Raw genomic sequence first — 22401 nt, 5'->3', positions numbered from 1 at the left:
CTGGGACGCGGGGTCACGGCCCTGACCCGTTGCATAACCTCTCTGAGGGCCAGCTCTAATCTTAGCACAATGGGTTTCCTTGGATCAAGGTGTCCTCTCTCCCTGAGTGTTTGCCTTTGCCTTGGCTGCCTGGCTGCCGGCTCCTGGCTGCCCCGACACACGGCTCCTGGTACGATCCGTCCCAGATGCCTTGAGATTGCGGTGGCTATTTGGGGGTTGTGGAACTTGTTGAACCCTGTGGCCCAAGCCTGTCTCTTAATTTCCCTGCCCTGAAACATTTCAGACTGAGGTGCAGTGTTTGGTCACTTGATCCGTCGGCCCCAGCCTCAGTTTCTTCATCTGTAAAAGGGGTGTTCTAATTCGGCGAGCTTTTGGACAACCCAAGGAAAACAAGCCAGGCAGAGGGAGAGCAGGGACTAGGGCTCAGAGGCCAGCAACGCTTGTGTTGGGGGGAAAGGGGGGTGCCGACCCGCCTTCCAGAATGAACTCCATTTTGCTCTAAGGTTTTTGGTTTGGTTTATTTTTTTTCCTCCTTCGAGTCTGTTCTCCTTCCAGAAACCTCGCTGGGTCACTCAGCCCGTCTGCCCCATTGCTCTCCAGCAGCCCGAGTTGTCCCAGGAAGAGACCGTGGCCCTCCTGCCTCCTCGGCCTCAGAATCCCTCCCATCATGGCTCCCAGGCTGCCTTCCTCCAGCTCAGGGCCTCGCCCTTCAGCCACCCTTGTCAAGTGAGAGTCCCCCTCCCATCCTGCCCCTCCCAGACCTGTTCTTGCCTGGGCGGGGGCTTCCTTTGGCCCAGAACCCACAGCCAAGCCCTGACTCTTGTGGGTGCAGGACAGGCCTTGGCTGTGGGCCGAGGACAGCAGGTCACACAGCCTTCCCGTGTGATGCGTGAAGCCCCAGTTGTGAACATAGTCCTGTTCTATGACAGTGATGACAAGCAAGGGCCAGCCCCAGGGGCTGGCTGTGCTGTTTCCAGCAGGCTGGCTTGGGAGTGGCTCCACTCCAGAGTCTCTGGGGGCCCTGGCTTCTCCTATAGGTCTTCCCAGTTAGGGCCCGTGTCTCTGCCACCTGCCTTTCCAGCTTGTAACAGACACCATGCGCACACGCGCACACACACACTTAGCCCAGTGCCTGTTCATCATAGGGCTTGGGAGATTTGCTGATGTTAGGGTCTTGGAGTTCTAGAATCCACAGGGTCAACTCCTTTTCCCTCCTGCCGGTCCAGGTGCCTGACGTTCCACCATTAGAGATTCATTCCTTTGGCCTCAACATTCTCTCAGGTCTTTAGTGAGTCCTGCTCTCCCAAGAAATTCTGTGTCGCCGGGGAAGGGAGGCTGTGGGTCCCCAGCACCAGGGTGGGCCCTGAGTCAGTAGCTCGGATGCTTTGAGAGAGAGAAGGCCCTGGAGAAGGGGAGGCAGAAAAGAGCTACGTGAGGCTGGTGACCCAGTCAGTGGGAGGACATGGCCAACAGCCCTCCATGGAAGCACATCACAGCCAGGGTGCCTGGCTGCAGCTGAGGTGGGAAATGTCTCTCGTTAACTGAGCATATGGTGGCAAGCCATCAAATCCCTGTCCCAACGGGGTTTAAAGCCCCCATCGCGGGAGGGCAGGGAGACCCCAGCAAAAATCATACTACTGAACATGTCATTGCAAACCAAGATGAGCGTCCTCAGGAAGATCTTCCCAGGACATAGCACCAAGCGAAAAACCGGCCAACACTGTGCGGCTGGGGAGGTTTGCTGAGGAAGTGATACTTGGGTTGACCCTAATGAAGCAGAATTAGCTACAGAGAGGGAGGAGAGGTGGCATTCTAGGAAAAGGGAACTGCACGTGTAAAGGCCCTGTGGTGGCAAGGAGCCACCCAATCCTACCATTGTGGATTGTCCTGACCTTTAACCTTCAGTAACCTCTGAACTTGAAATGTTCCCTGCTAAAAATGTACTTCCCCTTCCCCTTCCATGTACTCCTGCACTCAGCACCCAGCCCCGCAGAGGTGAGGTGCTCAGGAGAAAGCCTTAAAAAAAATAAATAAATAAAACTTGCAGACAGCAGCTAGGACAGCCATTTCCTGTTTGGTGTCGCTCACCACAAGCCTTCCTAGCCAAATAAATCAGCACAGGAAAACATTTTGGAGAAGGGTGTGGAAGAGGCTGGGTGGTGGGGGGAGGGGATCCCATCTGCTTTTCAGAGAACTGCAGGGTCCTGGCCCAGCCCCCCACCCACCCAAGGGCTGCTGACCTGAGGACATTTAGTGCTGCCCCTGCTTTTTGTTTTGTTTTGTTTTTTGAAGAACTATTTTATTTATTTGAAAGAGTTACAGAGAGGTAGAGCCAGAGAGAGAGAGAGAGAGAGAGAGAGAGAGAGAGAGATCTTCCATTCCTCTGGTTCACTCCCCAAATGACAGCAACAGCCAGAGCTGAGCTGATCCGAAGCCAGGAGCTTCTGCCGGGTCTCCCATGTGGGTGCAGGGGCCCAAGGACTTGGGCCATCTTCTACTACTTTCCCAGGCCACAGCAGAGAGCTGGATCAGAAGAGGAGCTGCTAGCCCTTGAATCTGCAGTCATGGGATGGGATGCTGGCACCGCAGGCTGGGGCTTTAACCCGCTGCACCACAGCACTGCCCCCCCCCCCTTCATCTGCAGGGGTCTGAGGCCCGCGGAACGGAATGGATTGGGTTAGATTGGGTTAGCGGCGGCGCTGGGGCTCGTCCAGGGTTGTGTGCCGGCCTCTCTCCCTCTGGCCACACCTGCCGCTTTATTCTATCAGACAAGGACCTGTAGGGCTGCAGTGGCCCGCTACAGTCACTGGAGCTAAAGCTTCATTTCGCCACGAGCGCAGGAGCCCAGGGTCCCTGGGACGTGGAAAGGAGGAGCAGGAAAAGGAGGGCAGACAGCGTGTGCTCGACACTCCAGTTTGGCCATGACCCTGGGAGACGAGATCCCGCGCCCCCATCTGATGGGGGAGGCACCAGAGCCTCTGCCACAGGGCTTCCCCCAGGTCACTCAGCTAGCACGCAGCAGAGCTGAGGCTTGAACCCGGGCTAGTTTGAGGTGCAGTACTTTGTCCTCCTTTCCCCATCCATATCCAGCAGAATATTTCCATTTAGAGGCCTCAGGGTCCCCAACCCTCACTGATCCCCAACAGGTCCCCAGCTAGAGCCCTCACTGCACAAACGGCTACTCACACCCGAGGATTGACGCGCGGTGCCGCCCAGCTCCATCCTGACCCCTGGAGGAGAGCAGCCCTGTTCCAGACGCTGGCCGGGCGTCCAAATACTTGAGCTGGCGCTAGATCCTCCTTCCTTGAGGGTGTGTGCAAGATGTTTTTGGCTTTGTTTTGCTTGGGAAGTCAGAGAATTCCCAAACTCAGACACAAAGCCAGCATTGCACACACACTGTTCAGTATGATTTTGTTCTAGAATTGTCTGCTGGATGACTCGCTCCAGGTAACAGACAAGCAGGTTGCAAGGGCCGCCCACCTGGCATTCAGGCCTGGGAGGGCGTGGCCAGACAAAGACAGTCTTGGAGCAAGGTAACAGCCAACGTTTCCAACCTGTGCTCCCGGGGCGGTGCTGTGGACGGTTGGTAGCATTCAGAGCCGCCCAGGGACCAGGGCAGAGGTGACTGCGTGTCCTCCAATACCTGCGCTCTTCCTCTCCCACTATAATAGAGCTCCCAGATTTCAGCTGAACACGTATCTGCCCAGTTAGAAACCTCTCCCAGCCTCCCTTGCATCTGCAATGAACATTTCACTGAGAGCTGAACGCTGGGATGTGAACGGAAATGAGGTATTTCTTCGTTTAAACAAAGAAGCCTGTGCTTGACATGCTTTTTCTCCTTTCTGCTGGCTGGGATGGAAATGTGATGACAAGAGCAGGAGCAGCCTCTTTGGACCCTCTCAGGCCTTCTGTTAGTAAGAAAAGATTTTCATCATGTTCGAGCCACTGTATTTTTGGGTCTTTGATCCAGCTCCTTAGACTGACTCCTAAGTAATTTATATACCATAAACGTAATAAATCTAAGTGGAATATATAGCATGCAGCATTTTCAAACATATATGACCTTAATACCTAATTTTCAGAGTAGATTAGGACTATGCTCCTAACTTGGGAAACTCTAAAAACAGGTTTTCCGACATTTCCAGAAGCCCAAGCTGTGACTCAATCCTCAGCCCACTTATCCCTAAGTCGTTATTCACAGAGGTTCACACAGCACGAACTACCCTCCCACGCACTGACATAAAAGAACCCGTTTCTGGGGGCCCGGTGCTGTGTTGTATTGGGTAAAGCCGCTGCCTGCAGTGCCAGCATCCTATATGGGCACCGGTTTGAGTCCCAGCTGCTCCACTTCTGATCCAGCTCTCTGCTATGGGCTGGGAAAGCAGCAGCAGATGGCCCAAGTGCTTGGGCCCCTGCACCCACGTGGGAGACCCAGAGGAGGCTCCTGGCTCCTGGCTTTGGATCGGTGCAGCTCCAGCTGTTGTGGCCAATCGGATAGTGAACCAGCAGATGGAGGATCTCTCTCCCTGCCTCTCCTTCTCTGTGTAACTCTGACTTTCAAATAAATAAATAAATCTTAAAAAAAAAAAAAAAAAAAAAAAGAGAACCCGTTTCTTTTCCCCAAGCCTCTGGCCTTATCCTCCCCAGGCCACACAGCTGCACACACTCCACGTCTCACTTTGGGAGTCCAGACCTCAGGAGCTCACAGAGAAAGAGCTGCCGAAGGCAGTTAGATCCTCAGTTCCAGAAGAGGTGTGGAATAAAGGCGACAGTGACGGTGATGAGCCAGTAATGAAAAAAAGCTCATCAAAAGCGGAACAAATCAGAACCACATCCAGGTAATGGGAAAATCCAGCTTAGAAAACAAGTCAAGGAAAAACTAGGCACTTAGCACAGCAGTTACGACGCGGCTTGGGACGCCTGCGATCCCTTATTGGACTGCCTGGGTTCAAGTCCCAGCTCCACTTCCAATCCCAGCTCCCTGCTAATGCATACCCTGAAAACAGTTCCATTTCTTTTTACTTTTTTTTTTTTTTTTTTTTGACAGGCAGAATGGACAGTGAGAGAGAGAGACAGAGAGAAAGGTCTTCCTTTGCCGTTGGTTCACCCTCCAATGGCCGCCGCGGCCGGCGCACTGCAGCCGGTGCACCGCGCTGATCTGATGGCAGGAGCCAGGTGCTTCTCCTGGTCTCCCATGGGGTGCAGGGCCCAAGCACTTGGGCCATCCTCCACTGCACTCCCTGGCCACAGCAGAGAGCTGGCCTGGAAGAGGGGCAACTGGGACAGAATCTGGCGCCCCGACCGGGACTAGAACCCAGTGTGCCGGCGCTGCAAGGCGGAGGATTAGCCTAGTGAGCCGCGGCGCTGGCCTATTTTTACTTTTTAAAGAAAGGTCTTTGGCCGGTGCTGCAGCGCCAGCATCCCATATGGGCGCTGGTTCAAGTCATGACTGCTCCGCTTTCAATTCAGCTTCCTGCTAATGCCAGCAGAGGATGGCTCAAGTGCTTGGGCTCCTGCACCCACATGGGAGACCTGGAAGAGGCTCCTGGCTTTGGATCGGCCCAGCTCTGGCCATTGCAGCCATTTGGGGAGTGAACCAGCAGATGGAATATCCCTTCCTCTTCCTCTTCCTCTCTCTCTCTCCCCACTCTCTGTAACTTTTAGTAGGGAAAGAGAGAGAGGGGGAGAGAGAGAGAGAGAGAGAGAGAGAGAGAGAGAGAGAGATCTTCCATCTGCTGGTTGACTCCCCAAATAGCCACAGTGGCCAGGACTGGGCCAGGATGAAACAGGAGCCAGGAGCTTCATCTACATCTCCTACATAGGTGGCAGGGGCCCAAACACTTGGGCCATCTTCCACTGCTTCCCCAGGCCATTAGTGAGCTGGATTGAAAGTGGAGCAGCTGGGCTTTGAGCCTACACCCATTCGGGATGCTGGTGCCACAAATGGCGGCTTCACCTGCTACACCACAAGGCCAGTCCCATAGTTCCATTTATAATAGTATCAAAACGAATAGGAATAAACTTAACAAAAGTCATGCAAGATTTATACTGTGAAAACTACAAAACACAGATGAAAGAAATTTTAAAAGACCTAGGTAAACTGAAAGGCATGCATGTTCATGAATTCCAAGGAAGACCAGGTAGTTAAGACAGCAACTGTCCCTCTCTGCTCTGTAAATTCGGGGCAATCCCTGTGAAAATCCCAGCTATGCTTGTTTGCTGAAATTGACAAGCAGATAGTAAAATGGACATGGAAATATAAGAGACCCAGGACAACCAAAACAATCTTGCAAAAGAAGGATAAAGTCAAAAAAGACTCACACGTTCCAGTTCCAAACTTACTACGAAGCTATAGTCACCGATATCATGAGATGCTGGAATAAAAACGGACACGAGGATCAGTGGGATAGAACTGAGAATCCGCTGAGAAACACATATTGTGGTCCACTGATTTTCATCAAGGGCACTAACACAATGGAGCACCCGAAAACACAGATCAATGCCCGAAAACACAGATCAAGCACAGCCGTTAGCGTTCAAAAAAACAAGCTTGTGAGTACGGTCACGCATCACTTAATAACGGCCACGTTCTGAGCAGCTCATGGGCAGAGGATTTCGTGGTGTGCACACTGTGGACTGTTCTGACCCCCAAACCTACAAGGTAGATGGCAACAGCTGGACAGGGTCTAGTGATGCAGCCGAGAGACACAGTAAACACGAGATGTTCGAGGCTGCTACTCGCGTAACACTGCATACTTAAAAAAAAAAAAAATATTTTATTTATTTGAAAGAGTTACAGAGAGAGGTAGAGCCAGAGAGGGGGGTCTTCCATCCACAGGTTCATTTCCAAAATTACTGCAACAGCCAGAGCTGAGTGATCTGGAGCCAGGAGCTTCCTCCAGGTCTCCCAGGCAGGTGCAGGGGCCAAGCACTTGCGTCATCTTCTATTGCTTTCCCAGGCCATAGCAGAGAGCTGGATCAGAAGAGGGGCAGCTGGGACTAGAACTGGTGCCCATATGGGATGCCAGCACTGCAGGCGGCGGCTTTACCCGCTACACCACGGCGCCGGCACATACTGTTTTACAGTCAACTGTCTTTTTATGCAGATAGGAGCACACTCTAAAATAAGTATAGTTAAGTCAGGAACACAGTCCTTTATTGTCATCATCAAGTATTATGAGCTGCACATAATTACAAGTGCTATATTTATAGGACTGGCAGGACAGGAGGTTTGTTTACCGCAGCATCATCACCAACATCATCGCAGGATGATTCTACCATGGCTGCAGTGTCATTTCAGTTCCATAATCTTCTAGGGTGGCCGCTGTATATGCAGCCATTGTCCATAGCAATGCTGATATGCAGCAGGTGGCTGTAGTTATGTCTTGGATCACAGTTTTTAAATAGCTTTATCATGAATAAGAAATTTAGGGCTGGAGTTGTGCACAGGGGGATAAGGCACCACGTACAACACCAGTATCCCGTTAGGGCACTGGTTTGAGTCCCAGTTTCTCCACTTCCAATCCAGCTCCTTGTTAATACACCTGAGGAAGCAGTAGAAGATAGCTCCTGGCTCCTGGCTTCAGCCTGGCCCAGCCTCTGCTATGGTGGCCATGGAGTGAACCAGCAGATGCAAGATCAATCTCTCTCTCTCCCTCCCTCCCCTCTCTGTATTGCAGCCTTTCAAATTAAAAAAAAAAAAAAAAAAAAAAAAAAAAAAAAAAGTATGCCATTTGGTTCAGAGAAGGTTTTAAAGCAAGAAAGTATAAATAAGAAAGTCATGAATTTTTCTGTTCCCCTGTGTCCCTGGCTATTGTGTGAAAGCCTTGCCTCTGGACCCCTGGGCTCCACCGAAGTTGCCTGCACACTGGCATCAAGGCCAGCACATTGAACACATCGAATCTCCCATAGTGCACGGATCTTACAACAGCACTGTCACCTTTACCTGCTCCAGCTGCCCCACTTTTCTTTATCCTGGATTTCCAATTCTGCTGGTTTTTCCCTTAATTTATAGTAACAGTCCATGGTGCTTGCAAAGTACCAAGACTTGAGAAGGAGGGCAGAGAATGCTAACTGCTGTCAAAGCCATGATCCTTACATTAAAATTTCCCAGGCATTAGTCCCTGGCCGCACTGCCCTGCAGAGCACTGAGTGAGCGTGGCAGAAGGTTCCAGAAGTCCCCACACCTTCCTGTCTGGTGCAGTCAGGCAGCACCAGGGCCTCAGTGGGGGTCTAGAGGCCTGGAATTCCTGGTGGCTAAGGCGGCTGTGTCCTTTCTCAGAGTACCTGGGTGATTCCGAGCTCTGGCTCCTGGCTCCTGCTCCTGCTAATGCAGAGCCCAGGAGGCAGCTGGGATGGCTCAAGTGATTGGCTGCCTGTCACCCACAGGGGACCCCTGTGAGTTCCCAGTTTCAGCCCAGCAGCCTTGGCCGTGATGGACATCTGGGGAGTGAACAGTGGATGCAAGCACATGTGCACACACTCTCTCTCAAATAAATAAATTTTAAACATGACCTTCAAGAGAATATTATTTAAATTGAAATATAATGGGAAAAATGAAGAAAAAGAAAAGGAAGCTTACAAAATAGATTCCAGTTCAAATTTTATTTGTATACAAAAATATATTATAATGGGAAAAGCATATTACTATTTCCAACTATATATAATTAATTACAAATATTTTCATAAAAGCACTTTAAATTACAGGAAAGCCGTGTTTTAAAACACAACATTAGCGTGGATCATTTGTCCTAACTCGCTGCAAGCAGGTAAACAAAGTCAGTTTCACTGTCTAAATTGCCAAGAGGTGTGCCCCAGGGCTGACTTGGAGGCGAGCTTGAGAACGGCAGGGTGGTGGGTGAGGGCTCCTCTCCATCCCCTCCGCAGCTGGCTTTTCCAGGTCCTCCAAGCTTCCTGAAGCTTCTGCAGGATGCAAGGCCCAGGACGCCCTGCCTCACATGCCTGTACATGGGAGACAGGGCAAGTTATCCACTTAGAGAAGGTCACGGTCTAGGCTAAACCACATCACAGCCCCACAGCTAGCGGCAGCCTCCCACGCAACGTGTGCCTGCGAGGTGGGATGACTGGGTGGCCAGCGGCAACTCCGTGACGTGGCTGGACTTGTTCCGTGGGTCTGACACAAACTGGGCTGCGGCTGTACTCATCTCTGTCAAAACAGGCCCAGGACCTCTGCTGTAGCGTGGTACAGCGTGTAAGACGGGGAGGTAACAAAATTTCAGGTACATGGAGATGATACAAGGACTATGCCTGATATTTAGGTTTGCCTGAGAGAGTGTTAAGAGCTGAGTTATTCTTGAATAGGCACCGTTGGATCTATTCTCTCAGATTTACCCGGCTACTGAGCAGTGCATTGCACAGCGTCTTTCTGATGCGAAATCAACCCTTTCCCTGAAAGATCAAGGAGCGGCAGCTCCAGCTGGTTGTCCCAGCTCTTGCAGCCCTATCGTACGGAAGTAGAACATGCAAATCCACAGTGCGCGTCCCTTCCATTCCTCCCCTCCACACCCCCCACTGTAACTGTGACCTGATAGCTTCAGTTCCCGGCATTTTGGGTCACCCGGTATAGGTCACCATCAATGTTAGGCCCAAATGGGAAGCAAGAAATTGCATGTGTAATCCAGGCCGTTCAGTATGGGTGGTATGGGTCTTTGGCAGCAAGATCTCCCCCAGCCAACACCCAACTCTTAGACCTCCCCAAGCCCCTGGATCTAACCTGGGGAAAGCACCCTGGGCCCTGGGAGGGAAGCCCCTGGCTTGCTGGAGTCGGGCAAATGTGGTCGGTGGGCTCACTTCATCCCTGAGAAGCCTGGCAGGCCGCCACCACGGGAAAGCTCCAACCTTGCTCACTCTCCATCTCAAACAAAGCGCCATTGTTCGCTGGTGACCTGTTCTCCCTGCTCAGAAAGGCGCGCGGTCTACTTTAAGGCAAGCTTATCCTCAGAGTTTCTCCCCCAGCCGCTGGGGTCCTGTTTCTCAGCCTAAAGAAGCCCTGTGATGCAACTTCCTGCCCCGGGCGAGCTGGGAAACTTGAGAGCACTTCATCAGAGGTGTCAGGTCGTTTTCTGTTTGATTTTTTTAATGTCGGGCGTGTACTCACTTGCTAGTGTTCTGTCAAGATCAGCAATGAAGTCTTCTAGCTCTTTTGTGTCTCCCAGTTTGGCTGTAACACAGGAGAAGAAGTTCAGTGTCCGTATCAGTGACGGCAGCGGGTGAATGGATTACTTCCTCTCGGCACCTCTGTCTACAGAGGTTTTTCTGAAGAGTGCCCCCTGCCCTTCCTCAGGGTCTGCTCCCGGGTTTAGTTACAGCAAACTCAGAAACTGACTCCTGAAGACCCCATCTCAAGCCCTCTCCCATCACCACCCTCTTCCACTGCCTTGCCTGGAAGAAGAATCTCCCTTGGCTCTGTTACAAGCTTGGGGAGGGCTGGGGGGATAGAAAGTTGCAATTGCCTAGGACTTGAGTTATCAGTAAAAACCAGCCAGAGAGCAGGGCGGGGTGTGGAATGGACACACCTGCTTTCTGACACAGGCTTGCTTCTGCTTTCACCGCAGGGTAGCAGAGTGGCCCCCAGAACTCCTCCACTGAAATGCCCCAAGAGCTACTGTTGCCGATGAGAGGAAGGTGGCAGAGGCTGGGGGCCTGCCAGCACAGGTAACGAATCCAGCTCCTGATTGTGATCTCTCTATAGCTTTGTATCAGGCTCTTTTCTTGTAGCTTGTCATTGTGTGCCTTCCCTGCATTGCACTGCTGGATGGGCTCACGAATTCACCTCTGCCGACTATAAATAGCCCATTGTTCTGAGCTTTTCAAGTCATTTCAACCCCCCAAGCTTTTTCCCCCTCCTTAATGCCTGTGTCTTGAGGATCAGGTAGAAAAATCCGGGCACATTCTAAGGCACTTTGTCAGCTGCTCTCCCAGAATTCCAGAGCTCACGGCAGGCTCCCCGGGGGCTGCTAATGGAGCTGAGTTGAGAAGGGAATGTAAAATGTGTCTTTTGAGAGAAACAGAAGTTCTGTCTTAACACCAGAGTGAGAAAAGTGATGGGATCTTCGTATTTCCATTTTTCTTGCATTCTACAACTATTTTCAGCAAGTGTAACTTTTTTAAGGAAAAAAGTCTCCTTTTGTTTTCAAAAGGGCGCCTGTCCAGAACAACAGAACATTCGGCTCTCTTGCTGGAGAGGCTTTGCCAGTTTCAAAAAATAAGAAACTGCTCATGCATCATTAAAAACTTTTTAGGTCTATTAATATCACAGCAGAGACAAGTGGGAGCTGCTATTCTGAATTACGTTAGGTCACTGCTTGTCTCATAATGAACACCCCATTTAATTGCTAAATTGGTCATCTGAAAGCACTGGCTTACTAGTTAATGCAATTAAAAAAAAAAAAAAAGCAAGACTGAACAGCTTGCTTTAAATTCTAGAACCAATCAGCCTGGGAGGAGACTCATGAGAAACGCTGGCATTTGGCACAGTGGTGACTGCAACACACGAGAAAGAACAGTCTACAGTCTGCAAGTTGGCCTTTTCCCTGGGGATCCAGGCTTTCTGTCCCCCAAGCAATCTGATTTCATTTTCACAGTGGTCAGAATCCTGAGAAATAACAAGTTCTCATCTAACTGGTTTGCACATTTGGGAAAGACTGGCCAGGAATAAAAGGAAAGGAATAAATTTTTAAAAAAGGCAAAAAAGGAAAGTCACACTGCAACCACGGAGCTTACCTTTCCGCGGAGGGACAGTGGGGGAGAGCAGAGCGGGGCCAGGGTCTGTTGGGGAATTCAGTTTTTCATCGCTGAAGCTGAAGCTGTTCCTGTACAGCGAATCGGCACCTTTTGGGGAAAGACACCACGGTCGTTAGAAAGGACACTCGTGAGACTACCCACTCAGCAGTCCACGGGCAGCCGAGTGCCAGCGGCAGAGCCCCAAGATAAGCCAAAGTTGGACATCCAGAGTGAGGGAAGCCTTTCAGGCTCCAAACTGTGTATGTCTGCCTCCAAATGACTTGAGACTGGGGTGTGTGTGCATCGCATGCATGCGAGTGTCTCTGGTCAAGCACCCCAGAGGTCCTGGCTGCCCTACAAAAGGAAGGGTGTGAGGGCCACCATGGCCAGCACAGCCCCCTGCTGACACACAGGAGCCTGCCAGCCAGGCGTCTCAAGTGCAGCTAAGCCAACTCGCGGCTGCTAAGGGGCAGTGGGAGATGTGTTTGAGATTTTATTTTTATTTTTCTAATTTTTACAAGTTATTTATTTTCATTTATGTGAAAGGTAAAGAGACAGAGATCTGCCATCTGCTGGTTCACTTCCCCAAATGTCTGCAACAGCCAGGACTGAGCCAGGCTGAAGCCAGGAGCCTGGAATGCACTCTGGGTCTCCCACGTGGGTTGGCAGCGACCCAAGCACATGACCCAAGCACACCCGCTGCCTTCTCAGGGTGAGCAGGAGCAGGAGCAGGGACTTGAACTAAGGCACCTGGCTATGGGATACAGGCATCCCAGGCAGTGTTTTCATCACCAAATGCCCACCCTAACATAAGGAATCCTCCATCATGAAAAATGTCCCTCTTGTTCTAAAATAAAGCACAAGGTTGTAGCCCGGAACTTAACAATCCTCCCACTCTGCTCTCTGGACCTCAGCTTACCCTTCATTAAAATGGACAAGTGGACTAAATAATCCTTAAAATCCCTTCCAGCTCTGAAGTTCTGAGATTCTTTTTCTCTAAGTCCTACCAAAGGGGAGGAAACCAACCCAAGGCCAGCCCAGCTGTGCATCTGTGATGCAGAGAGGAGCTGCTGGCGGAGCAGCACCGCATTCAAAGGGCCCAAAGGCAGGGCAGGCAGCGGAAGCAGGATGTGGCCACGGAGGTTGCGAGGCAACAGCCTTCCTCCCTTAAACAGATCACAAAGGCAGCCGCAGTCATGGCAGAGATGAGCTCTGGAAAGCTCTACAGGTGAATGACGATGGTGTGGCTGGGCCCCCACTTCTTGGGGTTCTCTGAAGTCCATTGCTTCCAGCTCAGCAGAAGGCAAAAACGTGGCTCTTTGGTCTCCTGAACTCTAAATGAACTTGCCCAAGTTACAAAAGCCACCTGCACCCTGTATAATAAGCAGCAGCGTCTTAAAAAAATTATTTATTTGAAAGGCAGAGCTACAGAGAGGGAAAGGCAGAGGGAGAGAAGTCTTTCATCTGCTGGTTCACTCCCCAAATGTCTACAATGGCCAGGACTGGGCCAGACCGAAGCCAGGAGCTTCATCCAGGTCTCCCACATGGGTGCAGGGACCAAAGCACTTGGCCATTTTCCACTGCATTCCCAGGCACATTAACAGGGAGCTGGATCAGAAGTAGAGCAACTGGGACTCAAACCAGTGCTCTTATGGGATGCCAGCACTGCAGGTGGTGGCTTTAACTGCTGTGCCACAGCACCGGCCTCCAGCAGGGTGTATAGAGAAATGCTGAGCGCCGTCAGGGACGTCCCTTGTGCGGCCCCACCGTGCCGGTCCCTGAGGAGTGTTGTGATAAAGAAACCAGCGTGGCCCTGCTGTCTGGGAGCACTTGGCAATGGGACCCTTTCTTGCAGGTGTCCTGTTGGCATTTTTGAAGATGCTTTGCCTCTGCTCACCTTGACTCGGGAAGCCTTCGGCTGGGTCTGTGGGTGGGACCTCCCCCAGAGACGCAGTGTGGGCTTGGTCAAGGGAAGATCTCTCCCTCCACCCGGGACCGTGGCCAGGCAGTAACCACAGGAATCGCCGTGAATGAGGAGGTGCGATAAGGAGTGGGAAAACCACAGAGTGTCGGGCAGGCCGCCTGCAAGCCAGAAGGAAGGGCCACGCCCCTGGCACCTTATCTTTGGCTCTGAAGGACACCGGGAGCATAGGCCCCACCCCCATAGCCGGAGTGGCAGTGCCAAGATGCACAGCTCTGGCCGCTATCTCCCAAAGACAGCTGGCACCTGAGAGCCAGCTCCGATGCCACACCTCACTGCACCTTGCTCTGGCTTCACGTGTGCCCCACCCCAGCTGTTCAGCAATTTGACAGCCACGCGTGCTCATCCTTTGTTTACCTCCCAAGCATGTGGACCAAACACTAGTGAGTTTTCAAGGAAGGAGCAGTGTAGACCCAGAGAAGGCCCGCATAGGGTCTGGAGCTGTGGCATAGCAGGCAGAGCCGTCGCCTGTGATGCCAGCATCCCACATGGGAGCAGGTTCAGGTCCTGCCTGCTTCACTTCCAATCCATCTCTCTGTTAATGGCCTGGGAAAGCAGCAGAGGATGCCCCAAGATCTTAGGCCCCTGCCACCCACATGGGAGACTCAGATAAAGCTCCTGACTCCTGGCTTTGGCCTGGCCCAGTCCTAGCTGTTGTGGCCATCTGGGGAGTAAACCAGCAGATGGAAGGTATCTCTCTCTCTCTCTCTCTCTCCTTTGTGTGTGAGCGTGTGTAACTGACTTTCAAATAAATCAATCTTCGAAAAGAAAAGGCCCGTGAGAAGGAGGGTGGTAAGAAAAAGGAAAAAGCAAATCCAACGGGGATTCCAGAAGAGCCCCAGGACACTCAGGTGGCTGGAGAAACTGTAGGAAATGAACAATCGCCCGAGCTATCACCACAACCTAGCTTGATCCTGTGGAGCCTAAATGCCTCCCTCACGCAAGCATTTTCCCCAGTCTCAGAAAATAAAAGACAAACCGACTGCTCCCAGACAGATACACACAGTTGCAAAGCAAGCAATGAAGACATCAGAGGCTGTCTCTTATTGCTAAGGGACGCAGGCTACTCCCCCGAGGAGGGAAGGCGAGGGGACAAACACCAGTTACAGTATCTATATATAAACATGCGTACAGGGAGGCACAACAACACAGCTTCCACTCACTTGCCTCCTCCCCACCCCCACCACACACACACACACACACACACACACACCAGCCCACACCCTGGCTCACCGCCCTGTGCCTTCCACTGTCTCTTTCCATGAGGTGTACAGTCAGGGGCAGACCCAACTGCAGGTTCTAAAATGTGCAACCTTCACCCACCAGAAGGAAATGAACCCAGGGCACGCCCCTTCTGCCACAGTGACAGTCTACGCGTGTCTTTATGGCACACGTGAGAGCAGCAAGCTCAGGAGCCCCCCGGACCAGGCTGCACAGCACAGGAGGCCAGGAGAGAGCTGTGCGTCCCTGTGCAAGTCCCTCATCTCCTCTCCTGGCCCAGGGAGAACAGCCACTCAGGCCAGGCACTCGGTGTGCGATGCCCGGGGTTTGCTCATGCATCCTGCAGTTCCCAGCAAGAGCAGGGGACAGCAGGCCCAGGAGAGAAAAGAGCATCATAGAAACGCCAAGGACTCGAGACCCTGGGCCAGGTTTGCTCCCGTTCCTCACACGGCAGCACCATTCCGAGGTTCCTCTTCAGAGGCGCCCCAGAACACACCTCCCCAGAGTGAGCCCCAGCACAGGCACCCCACGCCCTAGGCTGCTCTGTTTCCGTTCCCCAGCAGAATGCCTGTCCACGAAACTGCGCTAAGATTGCACAGGGAGGGAACTCGTCCGCTTGGGGAAGTAGGGCCCCGCCTGCTGTCCTATGCGCCTCCCTCGGATCCCTATTCCTTGCAAAGTGATGGCCGATTTGGCCGGAGAAATGATAGCAATGTGTCACCAGCTAAAAGCACGTTAACGTAGTATTGGCCACCCCAGTATCATAGTAGTGCTATTAATAGGAGCTTGGGGGACTCGTCACCGGTGGTGATTTGGGGAACCTGGGCAGGTGGGGAGGCTGGGTATTTTAGGGGCTGACAACCTGTCTTTCAAGCAGCTCACGTCCCATTTGGAAATGTCCTTGGCAATTCCCCTTTTAGTGTACGGCAGCCAGGAACCTCAAATTCTGGGACCAGGTTTTCTAAAACATCATCAAAAGGAATAAAAGCATATGAAACATGCAAGCTGCTAACTTTAGGAGCACGGACAGAGCTTGAGAAACTCTGCTAGAAAAACAGATACTTGTTTAAAAGGTGGGTATTTGTTTTGTTTTGTTTTTAGTCTGGAGGGTTGGGAGAAAGGTAATTTAGGGTTAGCACTGACATGTGCTACTCCAGGGGGAAGTAAAACCACAGACAGTAAACCTTGCCCAGAGCTCCTGTAAATATAGAACAATCCCACATGCTTAAAGCAAGCGAACTATAGTAATTCACTGAGAAAAAAACAAGCCCAGGGCCTGGGGTGGAGAGGCAGTGCACCCTCAGGATCTGTATGCCCACAGCCCCCCAGGGTGCAGGGAGGGAGACACAGCCTCTCTCCTCCCTTCCCCCACCATGGCCCATCTGGGACAGCTCCATCAGGCGTCACAGGGAGGCCTGTCACCTACTGGGAGTCCCAACACAGCCCCTGGGCACCCAGAGGGCTCCTCCCTGGCCTCATCCTCTCACAACGTGAGCAAGTGCAGGTCCCAGTCTCAGTGGCTCCCAGGCCACATCAGCCCCTGCCAAGCTCCCTGTCCTGCTGGTCCCCTGGGCCCATAGGTGTCCCTCTCTCAGGGCAGAGACACGCAGGTGTCCTAAGTCTTGCTCGTGCTGGCCCTGCCAGCTCCTCGTCCCCTAACGCGGTCCTAGCATCTCACAACAGCCCCGGCTCACACAGCAGACGGCAGACCTTCTCTGCTAAGTGGCAAGATAGCTCCCTGCCAAAGGAGAAACGCGTGTGAAGCTCCGTGACATCCAGATGAGTTCATACCGCTTTTTACCGTTTGAGTTAGTGTTACAAGCTTTTCAGAAAGCCAACCAGTAAACATTTATAAGAAACCATGATGTGTTTTTACAGTTTTGAAAATACTGAAAAAAAAATAAATTTTTAACAATAAATTCAAAACCAAGATATTCACCATTTCTAAAGCACCTCTGACTTCAAGTTTGGAAAACACTACTGGAGCTCTCAACTGCATTGCCCTTTTACCATGGAAGTGAAAATGAGGCCCGCTGAAGTGCCTGAAATTACCTGTCAGAATGCACGTGCACAATCTAACAACCTAGGTAGATCAACCACCCTATCAGAACAACTACCTATACAGTGACGATCCCTATAAAGATCAAGTACCACTGGCATGGCCGCCCTCATGTGAAGTCACCTGCAGGTGTTACGTTGGTCCTCTCCATGTCTTAGGAGGCCTCCCTGAGAAGGGGCGCTGGAAGGACCAATTCCTCACTAAATATCCGGTCTTCTTTTCTATCCAAGTAACCGGCCTCTTTGCATGGGAGAAGGAATACCCATTTTCCTGCTTTGAAAGCGAACAATCCCCATTTGTTTTTAATGAGAAATATAAATTTTCTTCTAAAATCAAGAACACTGTTTTTATCTACCTTGTAAAGCTGGCACACCTTCAGAGAGCTGGAGCTATAAAACAGAGTGCAAAAACCAGAGTAACATCCATAGCATTTAATGTCATGGCTCCCTGCATAGCACTTTCCTGCAAGGCACTGGCTCCACGCAACAGACCACAGTATATGCATTTTCAGGTTTTTCGAAAGCATAAAACAGAACAAATCCTTCCTTCCTGATCACGAGCTTACCCATGTTTCTAACAGCACTTTAAATAGCATCCTTTCAATTTTACAAGCTGGAGAAACTGAGGCCACCCAGGGCTCAGCCTGGGCTCCGCTGACCCTGCCAAATGACCACCACCTGGAAGAGAGACTGTCAAAACCAAGCAGCATCGATAAGCAAGCGGGAGACCCAGATCCATGGGACTTCAGTCCACTGCCGAGGCTCTGGTTCCCATTCGAGCCAACCATCCGTGGTGATAGAGCAAGGCCTTAGAGAGAGAGCCCACGTGCTGCAAGCTACTCTATCAGAAAAAAGGGGAGAGCGTCAACGATCTTAAAGCACTGTGCTAGGGATCGTAGGAGATACACGCTCCAGAAACAGCAGAGATCGCTAATAGTAGCAGCTAATAAGTCACCATACAATCACCATACTGCGGGCCTGGCAAAAGAGAGCTGCTGGTACTCTCATCACCGGGGAGTGTCTCCCTTTTCCATGTCAGTAGAATCGACGTCTCTCCTGCATGCTCCTCCACGGACAAATCAGCGTAACAAATGTCTACATGCAATTCCTGGCCACAGTCAGCGTATACGTATTACACGTCCTTAGGATATTACTATTTAGATACACACAGCTCCTGCCAAGACTCTACCCAGCCTTGTCAGAGGCAAGTTACATATTATAGCAAAGACGGGAGTCATCTGAGTCTTCTTTATACCTTACCCAGGACTTCTCTAACCACCAAACCAAGGGCTACTTTAACAGCTAACAACAAAAGCACAGAGAAAAATACGCACATACACCCTAAGAAAAACTGCAGATTCCATCTCCAATGTCTCCCTCTTTTACTGTTAGGAAGGCTTTTCTAGTGCCTTCTCTTTGAGGCCTCTGAAAACAGATGCCAGCTCTGAAATGCCAGCCAGTGGAAGCTGTGTTCAGCCAGGAATGGGTGAGCTCGGGGCCGTGGTCTAGCTGAACGAGGCTGTGGTTGACAAAGGAGCTGTTCTGGCCCACAAAGCAGCAGTGACGGATCAACCCAGCTTGTTGTCCCATGGCGGGGAGACTTTGCCTTTGATGAATCTCTTGCTCCATGCCCCCAGTGGAAAGAGACAGATGAAGTCTGGCCACAGGTACTGAGACCACTTTCAAAAATTGTAAGGCTTCTCTAGAAATAGAAAAGGCGCAGCGCGTTCAGTGGCATCACAGTTCCCGCCCCTTCCACCTCCAGAGCTACAGCCCGCATCAAGCCTCTGGCAGGGCCACCAAGGAAACCAAAGCTGGAGTTCCGGTTTCCAGCTCAAATCCTGACCAGCGCTGAGAGTGCCTCTGGCTCTTCTCAGGATCGCAGCTCAGGTTCAAGTCCAGCACTGAATCTCTCTCCCCAGGAATGGAGCAAAACAAGAGAATCGCCGCTTTGATTTCCAGAGTCAAGGATGCTCATGCGTGTAACCTACCAGGGAATTAAAGACCCCAGAGTAACACAGGAGAGTTCTGAAATTCCCTTGGAAAAACAGTAAGCAATCCAGGATGTGAAAACCGACAATCATGTGATATTCAAGAGTTGCCAAATTTGCTGATAACCAAACAGGTATCTATTATCCTTCCAGGACATCTGAGTTCCTGTAAAAGCTGTTTTGTTCTGTTTTTGCAAAGTCACAGAGGACCAAGAGACTCCCTGAGAGCTTCCACTGTAAGAAAGGTCACCAGGAAGCACCCGCATACCCGACTGCCTTCCAGCCCGGGTGCTGGCCTGCCTGGAGGAAGGGGGACGCTTTCTAAAGTTCCGTAGCTGACCTCAGCGGCCCCAGAGAGTCTTGCAAAACTGCATGCATTGGGGAGCTTAGGGCCAGTAGAAAGTGCAAGAAGTTATTCCAAAAATGCCCAGAGTAGCAGCTTATGAAATCCCGCCTGGTTTCCCCAATGTTTCAGCGCTGTGCCCTCTCCATTCCTGTGGCACTTGTTCCACATACTCTGAAAAGTTAGGGCTGGGAGGGGAGAGAAGGGGGGAGGGAGAGAGGAAGAGAGAGGAGGAGAGGAGAGGAAACCGTGCAAAGCCTTGGCTGGAGTCCCGGGGCTCCTATCCGGCAGCTCGGCACACCTGCAGGTGACAGGTGGACCAACACGTACCCGGGACTACCCACAGTGCTTAGCCTACAGCCCTGGAGACTCAACCCTCCCGGCTTGTAGATATGCAAACTGAGAGCAGGTCCTGGGAATCCAGCGGCGCCGGCGCCGGCACCGGCACCGTCCCAGTAGGGGCCACACTTACTCTCCGAGTCGCTGAAGCCGCTGCTGTCGCTCACGCTGGCGCTACTGCGCCGCTTCATCCGCTCCAGGTGCTCCTCGTAGTGGAAGTGGCGCTCGTGGAAGGGCGACGCGAAGTCAGCCAGCACCGCGTCAAACTCGCACAGCGCGTCTGTCAGGTCCGCGGCGGCCGCCGAGTCCAAGGCCGGGGCTGGGGGCAGGGAGACGGGCTCGGTGGACTGCAGCGCCTGGGGGCGGCCGTCCCTCCACGGGGCCCGGGGGAGGGATCGGCGCCCTTCCCGAGGGTAACTGCCATTGCCTTCTCGTTTGCCAAGGGAAGCCACGCAGCTACTGCCTCTGCCTCCTCCCAACCACCTCCTAAGGTGCGTTCTGCCATCTGGCCCATTGTGCAGATAAAGAAACTGAGCCCGCGCCCGAGGAAGCTGCAGGCCTGAGGCCGCCGCGCTGTCGCCTGCTTGCTCCCCGCGACGCGTGCGGGCTTGGAGGCAGTGGAAAGACTGGGTCCGGAGGCGCCCCCAAGGGTCGGGCTCCGATCCCCAGCAGGGCGTGGAAGGGAGGTTGAGCCCGCTCGGGAGACGCTGGGGCGGGTCTCGCCGTGGAGGATGGAAAGGTGCCGGGTGTGCGTGTAAAGGGATGACACGAGACCCCTCTTCTCCCGCCCCCGACCTGCAGAGCTGGGGACTCGAAGGGGGACCCCGGGATCCCGCACTCACCTGCGGCCGCGGCGGCCGCCGGGCTGCCCTTTGTCGCGGGCGGCTTCATGGGAGGGCTTGGCTCGGGGCGGCGCGCGCCGAGGGTCCTGAGAGCTGCGGGCCGGGGACGCCGAGGAGGCCGGGGTACGCCGGGGTCGCCACGCAGCGCGCTCCGCCCTGCCCGTGCGCTCTTCTGGTTCTCCCGCTCAGCGCCCGCCACCGGCGCGCGCCGCCGTCTTATAGCCGCGGGCGGGGCGGGGCCGCCGGCTCTGTCCCCGCCGCCCTCGGGGACGCCCCAGTGCCCCGGGCCCCGCCCCCGCCACGCGCCCGCCGGGGAACCGCAGGGGCGAGCCGCCCAGGTTACAGCCCTAAATATTTACCAGCCGCTTGCCCCGCGCGCCCTGACAACCCAGCCCACGCAAGTGGCTCTGGCGTCACCGGAGCCCCAAAGAGTTGATTCTTCGGCTCGAGCTCCGCCGCCTCCCGGCCGCGTGCTCGGTCCCTCCGCGGGCTTCAGTTCCACCCCCGGTCCGTGAGGTGGACGTGGGACCGCAGGCAGAGCCGCGCGGTACTTGCGGCGAGGAACGCGGGAGCGGGCGGCCCAGCCGCTGTTGGAGGCGCGGAGCGGAGGGAGGGTCTCCACTGCCTCCCCACCCCCGCCCGTGGGCGGTCGTGGTGGACAGGGTGCGAGGCGAGAGCGACACAAGTAGGGGCGCTCCTTTCTTGTGCCCAGCCCGGAGCACAGCAGCTCCCGCCAGCCCCTGCTTTGATTCACGTGCAGGGAGGAGATGACCGCGTAGACGCCCCTGGAGCCCGGTGCGGGCGGTGTCCATACTGGCGAGAGACTCGCGTCTAAGCGAGCGCCTGAGATGTTGCGCAGGCTAATATGGAGGCCACAAGCCACAGATGGGCGTGTAGGTGCAGAGCGATTCAAAAATGAATACAGGGCACAGTTCGCTCTAGGCGCATCTCCCGTGCCCGGTGGCCAGCATGGACGCCCCGTTTGACAGCGCTGCGAAAGGCTCCGATGCTCACGCTGGCCTCGGGGAGGAGCGGGGATTCTTGCCCAGGTTATTGAGGGCCCCCTGGGCGTCAGCACCAGGCAGGCACCCGTTCCCGAGCCCACAGCAGCCCAGAGCCAGAACTACTGCCCCCTTGCTTTGCCCCTGAGAAAACTGAGGCGCACGACCGGTTAAGCAGTTGCGCAGGAATAAAGAGCAGGTCTGTCTGGTTTCGGAGCCACTGTGGGCTCCCCCACGCCCCCGGTGCACGGGCAAGACCTGCAGTAGGGTGGGGAGCTGAGCAGCTAACCGTGGGAGGAAAGCAGATAACCCAGCCCCTTGGAGCAGCAGGGCAGGGCACCTGCATCTGTCAGGGTGTTTGTTGCTTCTCATTTCCCCATGCCTCTTCCAATGCTTGCTATTGCTTTCTCTCCCTCCCTACCCTCATTCTCTTCTCCTTGCCCGCACTACCTACTGGTGCTGCCCACGCTATAAGAGCAGGAGCCAGTCTGGGAGCTGAGGCCCAGGTGCAGAGTAGTAGACACCCCAGCCGGGTTCTGACCTGCTAGTTCTAGGTCCCATCTTCAAATGAGCCTGGCAAACAATCCGGCCTTCCAGCGCCCTGGCAATGTACTGAGAGAGTGATGGTGAAAGGCGCCTTGTCTCGTCTGAGAGAGGTTGTTTGGCTCCTGTCCTCCACACCTCCACTGAAAGGGAACCTGTTGGAGCACCCAGGCCCCGAGCCAAAGTGCGCCCTCCTCTGGAACAGGGCCACCTTTGTGACAAAGGACTGCTGCCCCCTCTCTTTCCTAACTGCAAGCATGTTTTATTAGAGCATTAGGTGATAACATTCTGTGTATCTGTCACCAAGAATTAGCGCACTACTGTTGTATCACGTTTGCTT

The 22401-nt window shown here is 53.3% G+C and overlaps 1 protein-coding gene across 1 annotated transcript; it reads right to left on the bottom strand.

The window, feature by feature from the left end:
• Window positions 1-8585: 8585 nt before the first annotated feature.
• On the bottom strand, window positions 8586-20707 carry RGCC (regulator of cell cycle). The gene is made up of 5 exons (XM_051850648.3): window positions 20518-20707; window positions 19809-19994; window positions 11743-11850; window positions 10118-10180; window positions 8586-8961 (listed from the first exon to the last, which is right to left on the bottom strand). The coding sequence occupies exons 1-5, from the start codon at window positions 20564-20566 to the stop codon at window positions 8954-8956; spliced, it is 414 nt and encodes a 137-aa protein (XP_051706608.1). The 5' UTR covers window positions 20567-20707; the 3' UTR covers window positions 8586-8953.
• Window positions 20708-22401: the final 1694 nt, after the last annotated feature.

The sequence above is a fragment of the Oryctolagus cuniculus genome, chromosome 9 (genome assembly GCF_051225735.1).
Source record: "Oryctolagus cuniculus isolate XC-2025 breed Fujian yellow rabbit chromosome 9, ASM5122573v1, whole genome shotgun sequence".
Taxonomy (NCBI): Eukaryota; Metazoa; Chordata; class Mammalia; order Lagomorpha; family Leporidae; genus Oryctolagus; species Oryctolagus cuniculus.
The sequence above is the reverse complement of the archived record's forward strand: the minus strand, read 5'-3'. Positions and strand labels throughout refer to the sequence as shown.

What these genes read in the sequence shown, in the direction of transcription:
- RGCC (XM_051850648.3), bottom strand. Translation starts at nt 20,566, where the DNA reads ATGAAGCCGCCCGCGACAAAGGGCAGCCCGGCGGCCGCCGCGGCCGCA. An exon ending in GGCGGCCGCCGCGGCCGCAG is followed by an intron (nt 19,995 to 20,517) that starts GTGAGTGCGGGA and finishes CCCTGCCCCCAG; the next exon opens with CCCCGGCCTTGGACTCGGCG. An exon ending in CACTGTCCCTCCGCGGAAAG is followed by an intron (nt 10,181 to 11,742) that starts GTAAGCTCCGTG and finishes CCTGTGTTACAG; the next exon opens with CCAAACTGGGAGACACAAAA.